The sequence below is a fragment of the Odocoileus virginianus genome, chromosome 12 (assembly GCF_023699985.2).
Source record: "Odocoileus virginianus isolate 20LAN1187 ecotype Illinois chromosome 12, Ovbor_1.2, whole genome shotgun sequence".
NCBI lineage: Eukaryota > Metazoa > Chordata > Mammalia > Artiodactyla > Cervidae > Odocoileus > Odocoileus virginianus.
Window position 1 is genome coordinate 43100068 of NC_069685.1, and position 12586 is coordinate 43112653.

Consider the following 12586-nt stretch of genomic DNA (forward strand, 5'->3'; position numbering starts at 1 on the left):
CAGGAACCCAGCCATGGTGTGGGATTCAGGAGGCATTTCCAAAAGCCAGATGTGCAAGCACACACCCATGCATGGTACCCAGAGACCTGGCAGATGCCTGGATGGCAGCGAGATGCAGAGCTGCCTGGTGGCTGAGGTTAACAGGGGCATATGGAGCAGATTCTGGAGCTGAAGGGTGGTGCTGCTGGGAAGGAAGGAGTGATGGACCAGAGGAAAAAGGTGTGTCTAAAAAGATGCTGAGAGAGGCTCGCAGTGAGACACACGAAGAGATGTCAGGATGGTTAGGACCAAGGCCTCGGCTTTCCAGGAAATGTGCATATATTAATAAGTGAAATGAAATGTGAGGGTGTGATGTCCTGCAGGCTGTGGTCCCTAGGTTCTGAGTAATTGACAGGAGAGTTTCCTGAGGGGCCTGGCCATGCTTGTCTTCATAACTCATGCAGTGATTGTTGGCGTTCTCAGCACTGACCAGTTTCAGCAGCTGTGATTTCTCAGGTGAAAGTGTGCCGTGTGTTTGGTAACCGTAATTTAAAATGATGCATCTCTGCTGTTTACCAAGAGAACTCGAGGTCAGACAGTGTGATATGCCTTTCATCTTTGTGAATTCCTCACCTTCTCCCATAGATGGTATTCCTAGAGAGACTAGATTTCTAAAGCCAGAGATTGTTTAGCTTTTCAGCTGTGCAAGGCTGCTTGTTAATTGGAAGCAAAAAGTTAAATGTTGTATTGCCTTCCTCTGGGCTGAGGATGCAATAGAAGACTGAGTTAATGGTGTATTGATTTTTTACATGCATCTTACCTCAATGTAAAAAAAAAAGCATAAATAAGATTTTTTTTCAGCAAATGAGAAATAAATCCATTTAAAGTTATAAGAAGATGTATAATGCATCCAAGAAACAATAGTTGGGATTTTACTGTGATCGATAGAGTGTTTGTCAAGAACCCACATAGTGCCAAGTAGACATTGTGTTTTACCTGCAGGAGTCACTGGTTATTCTTTTAATAGTATGTATTTTAAATTACTAAATTCATTTAATTTAATGTATATGTGTCTATAACTTCATGCTTTGCCTCTGGAACGTCCCTTCCCCACTCCTCCCTTTCCTATGACCTGTAGGGGCTCTTTCTTGATGATGGATTTTAAACCATCTCAAATTCCAAGAGAATTTTGTTAGAAATGACATTAGTGATTTCTTTCCTTTGCTATCTTGCAAATTAATAAATGTTTTTCTTTATCTTGCAGAAAATGATGTTCATTATTATCTGTGTAGTTATTTTGCTTGTGATCCTTGGAATTATCCTAGCAGCAACATTGTCATAGCAACTGTATCCCAAGAGCCATTTGTCCTTGGAGTCAGACCACATCTGCAGCAAATCAGCATCCTCCCATTTCATGAATGAGTCCTAGACATTGTGACATGTGGCATTGAGTGCTGTTATTTTATTAGTGAATTCAAGGAGAGAACACAACAGAATGTATTGTTCGGTGGAAAAAACAGAATGGATGTGATGCATTAACCCAGACATCCTTGGACTAAATAACACAGCACAAACATTTAACAATGTGAGACTTGTTTCAATGGCCTTAAAATAAGGAATTATTGAAATTTTCAATTTTTTTATATTTCAGTGTTAAAAATATGTATGTGAAGTACAATTAGGAATATCTTATGTTATGAAGCTGTTAGATTTCAGGTCTAAGACTTTCTCCCTCTCCCAGCTAACATGCTCATTATGAGACGTTTTTGTACTATGTTTCACTCATGTTTGTTTATGTTTGCAAAAATTATTTTTATTATCACAGAGCTGTTTTGTAAGATATCTATAAGTTTAAATGTTTATAAATTAATTGTTTAATATATTAACATCTTCATTTACTCTAATTTTATATCTTAACTATTGCCTTTTAAAAGAAATAGGAAAAAAACTTCGTGATATTAGAGCCATCTTTGCACAGTTGTTTACAAAGTTTGCCATCGGCATAGAAAACATTGGTTGCAAAGTACCCCAAAAAGTCTTTCTAGTTCCTTCTGTTGAAATTGATTCATAAGGTTCAAATCTGCCCAGTACCCTCCAGGAAAAGCTTGATATCGTACTCAGCTTCCTTTCTACCTGTTCGATTACCCGAGATAATAAATTAGTTACTGCACTGTAAAGACAATGGTCTCTGCTTTCATTCATTACAAAATAAGGTTTGTGTTTCCCTGTTCACACTAATAAAGTCTGAATTTAAGATGGTGATAAAATCAAATTTTAAACTAAAGGGGATTATTCCCAGACATTAAGTCACTCTTTTAAACTGTTGTGCAGATCACCTGAATGTTCTTGTTACGTGCCTACTATTCTGCTGAACTTTAAAAGTTAATTCTCAAAGTTTACAGGAATCTGTAATTAACATTTGTATTACTTCTTAATTTTTTTAAATTATAATATGCTTTATATTTAGACTGTAAAATGTACAAAATCTTATTAGCTAATGGGCATCTATATGATAGCAAGTAGTCAAAACTTTAAATGAATATGTGAAGGATATTCAAAATATAGTTATCTCTTGTTACTTCTGTATGTGATTGTGTAAGCTCATGACTGTAACTTGACATTGTCTGGCTTGAAAACTAATACATAGACATGCCTGATTGCAAGCTGTAAGTGTGAATTACAGAACCATTTAGAAGCCGCGCTCCCTCTTGAATACATTTATGAATTCCGTGCGTTCATACTTTATACATCTGACTGCTTAGCTCAGAGTCAAGTCCGTATGTGTGCATTTTATTTTCTTGCTGGTCATCACTGTGTAGTCAGGATTCCTATAGGAATCTTCTGGCTCCAACATATATGTTTCTTAAACATATATGGGACGGACTCCCTGGTTGGTGCTTATGTTGATGGTATGACTTGTCCTGAGGGATTGAATCATCCAGAGATCATGCTTGTGTCAGTGTAACATTTTTACATCTGTCAACCATATGATTATGTGCACATGTGGAGACACTTCATGCTCCCCACGTGTCCCATTGTCGCTTCAAGTGAAGTCTTTCTAGCCCCCACTCCTCATAGCAATTCTTACTGTATCTTTTCAAGACATTCTTCCTGGATTTGAAACACTTACTGAATCTGTGTTTTATAGTTGAAGTTAAAGAACTGCTTTTTGATTTCTCCTTAAGATGTGTAAGTCACTTAACCAGGTAACCCCTTTTGTATATCTAAGCCTCATGTACTTATTTGACATTGGATTTTAAAAAATACATATACAGGTTCACTTGTTACTTTTTAAATCATTTCTTGAAATTTCATGTTTACATTAAAACAAAAAACTCAAAGGAACCCAAAAAAGAAATATTTTGCTTTCTGCCTTGTTCATTTCTAGAAAGATTTGGGGGGAGATATTTTATTGCATATCCATAAATAAATTGTTACAAGAATATTACCTGGGGCTGTTATTATGTGTAATGATACAATGTAAGTTAATAATTTTAGGTGTTTTTGGTAAGTTTTTGATTATTTGTTGTTACCAACTTCTGTGGTTTGGCTGTCAGGTATTAAGAAACCCACCTGAGTTCTTGCTGTTGACAACAAATGCTAATTTAGGGAATTTGGCTTTGCATGCTTCCGCCAATTTGACATGTTCGCATTGACAGTTATTAACAGGGCACCCCCCTCCACTTTCTTATTAACTGGAATTTCCCTAATCCGTAATCCTTGCTGAATTCTAATCATGTTGAAAAGTGGTGTTCAAAATCTGGCATGTAAAAGAAAGAAAAATAAGCTAGTTCTGGAGAACATCAGTTCATGAAGGCTGGACACCCCCCACCCCCACTCGTGTGTTACCTCTAGCCTCCTTTTCCTCTGTTCTTCCCCAGTGACTTTCCTTTCAAGCTGCAGTCTTGACATGCACACTCAGTAATTTAGTGCCTTGGTTTATATTTTTTAAAGACTATGAAGTTTATCACCTGAGTTTTTTAGGTTCACACCCTGGGGAGTTTCCCAGCTGGAAAGGTTCCCAAGAGCTAGGGAGGCCGAGGAGGAGGCAGCCCCCCAACTTCCCTCGGAGGTTTGTCTGGGGTGCTGCGGGGCACAATCACCACCCACCTGCCCGCTGCACCTTCGAGTTGAGAGAGAGGTCTTCCTGAGGTTCAGACACCCACGCCACTCCAAGGTCTCCACACCTGCTCTGTCGAGGGGCGTCCTTGAAACGGTTCCCACAGTGCACACTGGGGTGCTGGGGGGTGGGCAGAGCAGACATTGAAGAACAGGGCTCGGTTGCCGGGCCTCCGATGCCCAGGGGCCACCTCGTGGGTCAGTGAGCAGTTACATCTTTTCCAGGACCTCTTCCAATGGTTTTTGTTAATTTCTTCAATAAATCTAAGCTCACATCCTTTCATGAGTTTAAATGGTGGGGCCCCCAGCTCAGGGGGCTTGGGTTGGAAGAGCCTGGGTCACAGGAGAGACCCTGGGGGGCTCAGGGGTCAGGGTTGCTCAGGGATTTGGTGGTCCTGGTTGTGGGTTGGGGCCTGGTTCAGGGGCTCCAAGGAGGTCAGGGGGGCCTGGGTAAGGGTAGTGGGGAAGGCCAGGAGTCAGTCCATATCTTCTCATGGCTATGACTCGTGTGCTTGGCAAGGACCCCCTGTGACAGCTGAGGGCTCCCCAGCCATGTGCCCTCGCCCCCCCTTCCTAGGTTACTGTTTCAGTGAACACAATAGCACACCCCGCCACCCACCTCCCCCTCTTCCCCCTCCCCTACACAAAGGAGAGCATCAGTGAGAAGAATCGACTCCAGAGGGAAACAAGTCCAGAACCAGCCTCTGGAGGGCAGCTGAGCAAAGCCTGGGGCTTTGCTTGATTTTAAAGTGTGAAACTGACATGATACGCACAGTACACAGGACACAGTCTTGACCTCATCCAACCCTGGTTCCCACCTTTGTTTAAGACAGGATCCAGTGTTCGGTGTGGATGAGACAGCACATTTTGGGGTTTCAGTGCAGCAGGAGCTCTGTAGAGGCGTCCCATGTCCTAGCCACAGCCGGGGTGAAGATGTGCCCGTGTTTCCAGAGAGAGTACCGTGTGGACAGTGAGCCATTTTGTTTTCTTTTGTGGCAACATCCAGTTGTCATCTTCTGACTCGCATCCCCTGAATGAGCAGATTCCTAAACCAGGAAGATGGTTACAGGTCCGGTTGTGAGAAAGGGGTAAGTTCCAGAAGAGGTGGCATGGTCGAGGGCAGGGCCATGTGTTAGTAGGTTCAGCCTGCAAGCCTGGGACTTACGTTGACTGCAAAAAAAAAGAAAAAAAAGCATACAACCTGAAAGTTGAGAATGATGTTTTATTTGGTGGCTTCACCGAGGATGTAAGCTGGGTACAGCCTTTTAGATCGCTCTGAGGGACCGCTCCAAAGAGGTCGGGGAGCAGCCAGGATGTATATTGAGTTTTCACTAAAAAAACAAACGTAGTCCAACACCGAAAGGTTAATGCTAATTACGAAACCAGACATCTCAATGATTTTAGTGATTTTCTAGGGATGGGAAGATGAAAGAGTCAGGGTTCATTGAAATGATTCCTTTGATATGCATCTTAACTATCTAGGGCCAGTATCCTACTTTTCTCCATCCGATTCCCCTCAGGCTGAGTGGCTGATGACCTGATTGTGGGCAGCATTCGCTGTTTACTAGAGTAGCAGGCAATATATATTTTAATTGAAGCATAGTTGATTTATGATGTTCCAGTAGTTTCTGCTGTAAAGCAAAGTGACTTAGTCTATGCACATATATACATTTAAAAAAATATTCTTTAACATTATGGTTTATCACAGGATGTTGACTCTAGTTCCCTAGGCTGTCCAGCAGGATCTTGTTGTTTATCCATCTCATGTATACTAGTTTGCATCTGCTAACCCCACACTTGCAGTCCATCCTTCCCCAAACCCTCCACCTTGGCCACCACAAATCTGTTCTCTGTGTCTGTGAGTCTGTTTCTGTTTTGTGGATTGTTTGTTCATGTCATATTTTAGATTCCACATATAAGTGATGTCATATGGTATTTGACTGACTTTGTAAGATAATCTCTAGTTGCATCCATGTTGCTGCAAATAACAGTATTTCATTCTTTTTAAGGGCTGAGAAATCTTCCATTGTATACATGTACCACATCTTTATCCACTCTTCTGTCGATGAGTACTTAGGTTGTTTCTGCGTGTTGGCTATTGCTATGAACAGAGGGGTGCATGTATCTTTTTGAATTAAAGTTTTCTCTGGATATATGCCCAGGAGTGGGATTGCAGAATCATATGGTAATTCCATTTTTAGTTTTTTGAGGAAGCTGCATACTGTTCTCCATAGTGGCTGCACCAGCAGTGTAGGAGGGTTTCCTTTTTTCCACACCCCATCCAGCATTTTTCATGTGTAGACTTTTAAGGATGGCCATTTTGACTGGTGTGAGGTGATACTTCACTGTGGTTTTGATTTGCATTTCTCTAATAATTAGTGACTTTGAACATCTTTTCATGTGCCTATTGGCCATCTGTATGTCTTCCTTGGAGAAATGTCTGTGAGTAGGGATGTTTTATCAGAAAGCTGTGTCTGATATAAACTGGAGATCCCTGGATAAATAGAAGTGCTTGGCACAGGACGCAGGAAGCTAGGAGTGGGTCTGAGGCTTTGGTTGAAGGGCAACTGCTAAGAGGTTTCTCTCCTCAGTGGGGAGGCCAGTGTTCCATGGTGAACAGCTTCCTGTGGCCACAGCTGCTTTGTTCAAAACACGGTGACACGCTTCATGCACACCCACTTGATACCCATCAGAAGCTGTTATTCCGGCAGTCAGATTGCAAAGCAGAGTCGTGAGCAGAGTATTTTGGGCAACATCTCAGCAGAGGTAAGATCAGCCATGCAGACATCCTCTTTTTGGGGAGAGGTCTCCTGCAGATCTAACCTCACTGCGGAATTTCCCTGTCCAGTTCCTAGGACTGTGACCTGTGGAATTGGGATGATCCCTCCAGCCATGGGCATCTCCGGTGCTGTTCAGACTGGGCACTTTTCATGAACAGACACAATCCGCCAAAAATGAGTACTTGCAGCAGTCATCCCACCCACAGGGGAGGATTTTACTCTGCCTGCTTCCTCCACCTCTCTAAGAGGATGTGTCTTCCTATTGGTTTGTCATTTTTTCATGATGCAGAACAGAGTCAGGGCAATGGGTGGAGAGAAAGGAAGAGAAGGAAGAGAGGGGAGGGGCTTGTGTGCTGAGCTGATTCTAGCACATTCCATGGGAGGGAAAACTAGGGTGAAACTGGTGAAGAAACAGGATAGAAAACAGAAAAAGACCCAGAGGCTGCAGTAGTTGAACAGGAGAGTAAACGAAGAAAGAGGGACTGAAAATTTCTGGAAGCTGGGTGCTAGGAAGGCTGCGAAAATCTTGACTCCCTCACCGATGCCGAATAGAAATACGGAGACAGCGTTTGGAGGAAATAGAAGAGAGTGGCTTTATTCTTTTTGCCAGGCAAGGGAAGAACACAGCAGACTAGGTCCTCAAGAACTATGCCCCCCTTTATATCCTCATGAAGGTTTTGCTTTTTTTTTTCTTTTTCAAGATTTCAAAACCACCACAGCTGGCATCGGGCAACTCGGCAGCCGGGCCTGGTATCCCTGAAGTTATCAGCCTGTGACTTTCTGTCTGAAATGCAGAATGCTACAAGAGAGGGTTGGAGGGAGAATGATGTCAGGTGCAGTGTATAATGTAAATGGAGTCAGAGTAACTAGCTTTATGATGGACAAGTCCAGCTACAAGCGTGTGTTAGTAGTAGTAACAGCTAAGGAATAACCGAGACTGTGTAACTCTTCCAGGGCTGTTTGGCTGGTATGTGCCAAAGGCTGTTCACTCAGTTCTGTTTTTGCTGTAACAGGATATTTTCCAGGGGAGGTGGGCTGGGGTGTGGCGTCAGTGAGAGGTTTCTAAGTGTGGAGAATTGGATTCAGAGGGAAAGAAGATGCTCACAGGATTAGCCTCAATGTCTCCAAATCTGAAATTCTTTCAGAATAAACAGTAGATTTAACAAGTAATTTAACAAGATTGTTATGGTTTATGAATGAGATGCCTGAAATCTTTTTCTAGAAGCACGACTAAAGATTGAAATTCCTTTTTATTCTGCCTGGTTCATGAGGAGCATCTTGCACGAGGGCCCTGGCACCCACGTAGGTTACCTAGGCTAAGTCACTTCAGTCATGTCCAACTCTTTGTGACCCTATGGACCAAAGCCTGCCAGGCTCCTCTGTCCATTGGGTTCTTCAGGCAATGATACTGGAGTGGGTTGCCGTGCCCTCCTCCAGGGGATCTTCCCAACCCAGGGATTGAACCTGCATCTCTGACGTCTCCTGCATTGGCAGGTGGGTTCTTCACCGCTAGCGCCACCTGGGAAGCCCTAGGTTACACTGCTGCTGCTAAGTCGCTTCAGTCGTGTTTGACTCTGTGATCCCATAGACGGCAGCCCACCAGGCTCCTCTGTCCCTGGGATTCTCCAGGCAAGAATACTGGAGTGGGTTGCCATTTCCTTCTCTGAGGTTACACTGGGTGCTCTTAATTCTCTGAATTTGCAGAACAGTTAATGCATTTCTTTTTCTTTCTATGACTTGCCACACTTGACTTTATATTTGCATTGTGGAAGAAAGAATGAACTGATTTAAGGATAAACCCCAAGGCCTAGGGACACATGCAGGGGGACTGGGGTGTGGGGCCGTGGAGTGTACATCCGTTTCCTCCCTGCAGCACAGCCTACTCATCTTTTTACCCCCGTGATACCTGGGGAAGGTGCCCCAAGGAGTCAGCAGAGCCATGATAATTATCTAGGCAGAGCCATGATAATTATCCATCTCCCAGCTACAGAGGGGATTGATAATCTATTGATAATCTATGACCATTGCTTGTAAGCAAGATTCACCAAAGTCTTTGTGACCTTCCAAGGGATGGTTTATTTATTTGCAAAGAAGAAAGGGGCAATGGGGGGCAGGCAGTGCCTTCTAATCCCATCCCCTCATCCTGCTAGGACCCTCATTTGTTTAAAATCCTGCTTGCTTGCTCTTTTGATACATTTCTCTCTCTCTCTCTCTTTTTTTGCTTCATTTATTTATTTGGCTGTACCAGGTCTTAGTTGTGGCGTTCGAACTCTTAGTTGTGTCATGTGGAATCTAGTTCCCTGATCAGGGATCAAACCCAGGCCTCCTGCATTGGGAGCTTGGAGTCCTAGACACTGGACCAACAGGAAGTCCCTCTTTTGATATATTTCTGATTAATTAAGGTTGATGCATCTATAGGAAAGGAAGAGTTCAGAGAAATAAACATCAGTGTAACATGTGGTCCTCATTTGAGTAAAATCAAAGGTAAATGTTTTTGAGCTAATCAGATAAATTTGACTATGGAGTGCCTGTGAGATGATGATTAAGTTTGTTGGATGTGACACGGACATGGTATTATGTTAATTACAAGCCTGTGTCAGTTTTAGAAAAGCAAATGAACCTGTTGACACAGCAGAAACAGATTCGTGGACCAGAGAACAGACTTGGGGTTGCCAAGGGGCTGGGAGGAGGGAAGGACTGGGTGTTTGGGGCTAGCAGGTGCAGACTGTTATATATAGGATGGATCAACAAGGTCCTACTGTATAGTACAGGGAACTATATTCAATGTCTGGGGATGAATCCTAATGGAAAAGAACATGGAAAAAGTATATATATATATGTATTACTGAATCAGTTTGCTTTAGAGTAGAAATTAACACAACATTGTAAATCAATTATACTTCAGTAAAAAAGCGAACAAAAAAAGAGCACAGGGGACATCCTCTTCTCCACCTCTTCAAAGGACTCACGGCCTGAGCATCAATGCCTGGGCAATATCTTGTCTTGCAAGACATCAAAGGGGAAGGGAAACCCTCAGGCTTGTGAAATGAAATTATCTCCTACCACATCAATAAACAAGAAATGTCACAACCATCAGCGATTTCTGGCCTCCAAATGTGAACGGGGGCTCCCCCAAACTGCGATCCAGGAGATGCTTCCACCCCTCACAGTGATTGCTGAGGAGCTGGTGAACAAGCAACCTTGCAAGAAGCAAGGTGAACAAGGAAACATGATTGGCCCCAGATAGCTGAGGTGCATAGGAAAGGAGTGAATTCAGTGAGCCCAGAGGCTTCGCATCTTCCCATACATAGAATGCTAAATTCCTTAACTTGATACCTGATCTTTGATGCTCAGACTGCCTGCTCCCCTTGTTGCAAACTTGAATATAGCCTCCTGCCTCCTTGAAGCAGTTTTCTCAGAGCTACTGAGATGCTGTCTCCTGGACTTGGAGTCCTAAACATTCCCACCAAATAAAATAACTCTCTACTTTCAGGTTGTGACTCTATTTTTTAGTCGACAGGCCTCTCTTAACCTCTTAGTGTCTTGTACTTTCTCTCCCGTTGAGTTCTAAAAAACAAGAAATTCCAAGTATGATTGTTCTCAGTTTGGGAGGAATTCTTGGTTTGGGCACATGTAGATATCACAATCATGCCTGTGAATAGATGGGCTTTCTGAGTAAATGCATTAATGTGGGCTCAGCTCAGGGAACTGGCCCAGGGCACCCTGAAACACGGCATCTGAGTCTCATCGCTGTCCTCCCCAGTTCCACGAAAGCCCACTCAGGAGGGGTCAGAATTAAGTGTTGGCTCCCCAGGGCTGCATGAGGGGGCACTGGACAATATTTCCTGTGAGAGAGAAAAGTACCCTTGCCTTTACAACGTGTTAGTCTCTGGCAAACCACAAAATAATTCAGGTATACATAGATGTGTATGTATATATTCTTTTTCATATTCTTTTCCATTAGAGTTTCCTATAACACACAGTTCCCTATACTATACAGTAAGATCCTTGTTTATCTATTTTATATATAGTAGTGTTTATCTGCTAATCCTGAACTCCTAATTTATCCCTCCTGCCAAGTCCCTTTTGGTAACCATAATTTTTTTCTTATGTCTGTGAATCTTTCTTTTTCATAAATAAATAAATGTGTGCCATTTATTTAGATTCTGAATATAAATGATATCATATGATATTTGTCTTGTCTGAAATACTTAGTATGATTGTTTGTAGGTCCATCCATGTTGCTGCATTATTTCATCCTTTTTATGGCTGAGTAATATTCCATCATATATATATATGTATATATGTACATATATATATATATGTGGCTATTGTGAACAGTGCTGCTATGAATATAAGGTTGCATGTATCTTTTCAAATTAAGAGTTCTCTCTGGATATACGCCCAGGAGTGGGATTACTGGTGAAAGCCCAACCTCTTTTCTTTACATATAGTGTTTACATATTGTATGTGTATGTATATGTATAGGTACACATTTATGTGTATGGTATATGTTTTTGTATGTATATGTATACATGTGTATGTATGTGTATGCATATATATGTTTATATGTATGTGTATGTATATATATATTTTCTTGTTACAGTAGGAACTGGTTTAAAATTTCTTGGTCTCTGAATCTTCCCACGTATTTGTAGCTACACATGACACTCAACATTTTCCCCTGTCCTGAGTCTTTCTGGGGGCAGCACCCGGGTCTGTCTCACCATGATTGGAGGTGTCTGGAAGTGACCTTACCTCCTCCCAGATCTTTCCCAGGCACCTTGAAACTCCCTCACAGTCTCTCTGGGAATCACCTTTCAGAGGCCACGTCTCCTGTCTTCACGCTGGGTTGGGGATACGCATGGGCCCTGAAGACTCCAGGAGAGAGCTGTACCCCACCGAGGGCAGCGGGGCCCAGTTGAGGCCAGTGGATGGGCGCAGACCCTACCTCGAGGAGCCCGCACACACTCACTCCTGCCTGCAGGGCCACCGTCCTGGCCTTCATGGTGCCAGTCCCTTTTGCTCCTCTCTGTGGCCATTGTCATGTCGCCAATTCCCATTACCCAGCACGCAGCACTGTGCCGGGAACAAAACATGTGCTGCCTGATGGCAAAGAGCCCATTGCCCGATGTGCAGCAGTCAACACATGAGCCCCGAGGTTTGCGGCAAAGGGGTTTGTTTGCAAGGCAGTGAAGTGAGGGAACAAGAGAATGAGTCTCAGATCCTCCTCCCCGAAGGTTAGGGACTGGAGCACTTAAGGAATGAAGAATAAAGCAGCTGGGTGGTACCAGGTGTGGGGAATGTGGGGAAATGTGATCTAAAAGATGGGCAGCAATGTGGTTCTGTGCAGGCAAAGATAAGCTACATTCAAAAACAGATGCGCCTAGCTCCATCAGGCTTCCCAGGTGCCTTAGTGGTAAAGCATCAGCTTGCCAAGCAGGAGACATGGGTTTGATCTCTAGGTTGGGAAGATCCTTTGGAGGAGGAAATGGCGACTCACCACAGTATTCTTGCCTAGAGAATCCCATGAACAGAAGACCCTGGCAGGCTACAGTCCATGGGGTCACAAAGAATGACACAGCTGAGCAACTGAACAACATAGCACAATCTGAGGGCAGAGTTTTCAGCCCTCAATGTCAAAAGGTCACCAAGCGACACTCACACATGCCCAGTTGGAGGGTGGTTGGTTCCAGCCAGTCTTAACC

The 12586-nt window shown here is 43.2% G+C and overlaps 1 protein-coding gene across 4 annotated transcripts in view; it reads left to right on the top strand.

The window, feature by feature from the left end:
* STX2 (syntaxin 2) overlaps positions 1–12586 on the top strand; it is a 76210-nt gene that overhangs the window by 36523 nt on the left and 27101 nt on the right. For 2 of the 4 annotated variants that reach the window (XM_070475046.1, XM_070475047.1), the window contains one exon: positions 1244–2642. The exons of the other annotated variants lie outside the window; for them this stretch is intronic. Coding sequence is in view for 1 of the 2 variants with exons in the window: in XM_070475047.1 (XP_070331148.1) it covers positions 1244–1321 (78 nt within the window). In the remaining variant the exon portion in view is untranslated. Of the gene's footprint in view, positions 1–1243; positions 2643–12586 lie in introns of those variants that run through there. 4 annotated transcript variants of the gene reach the window in all.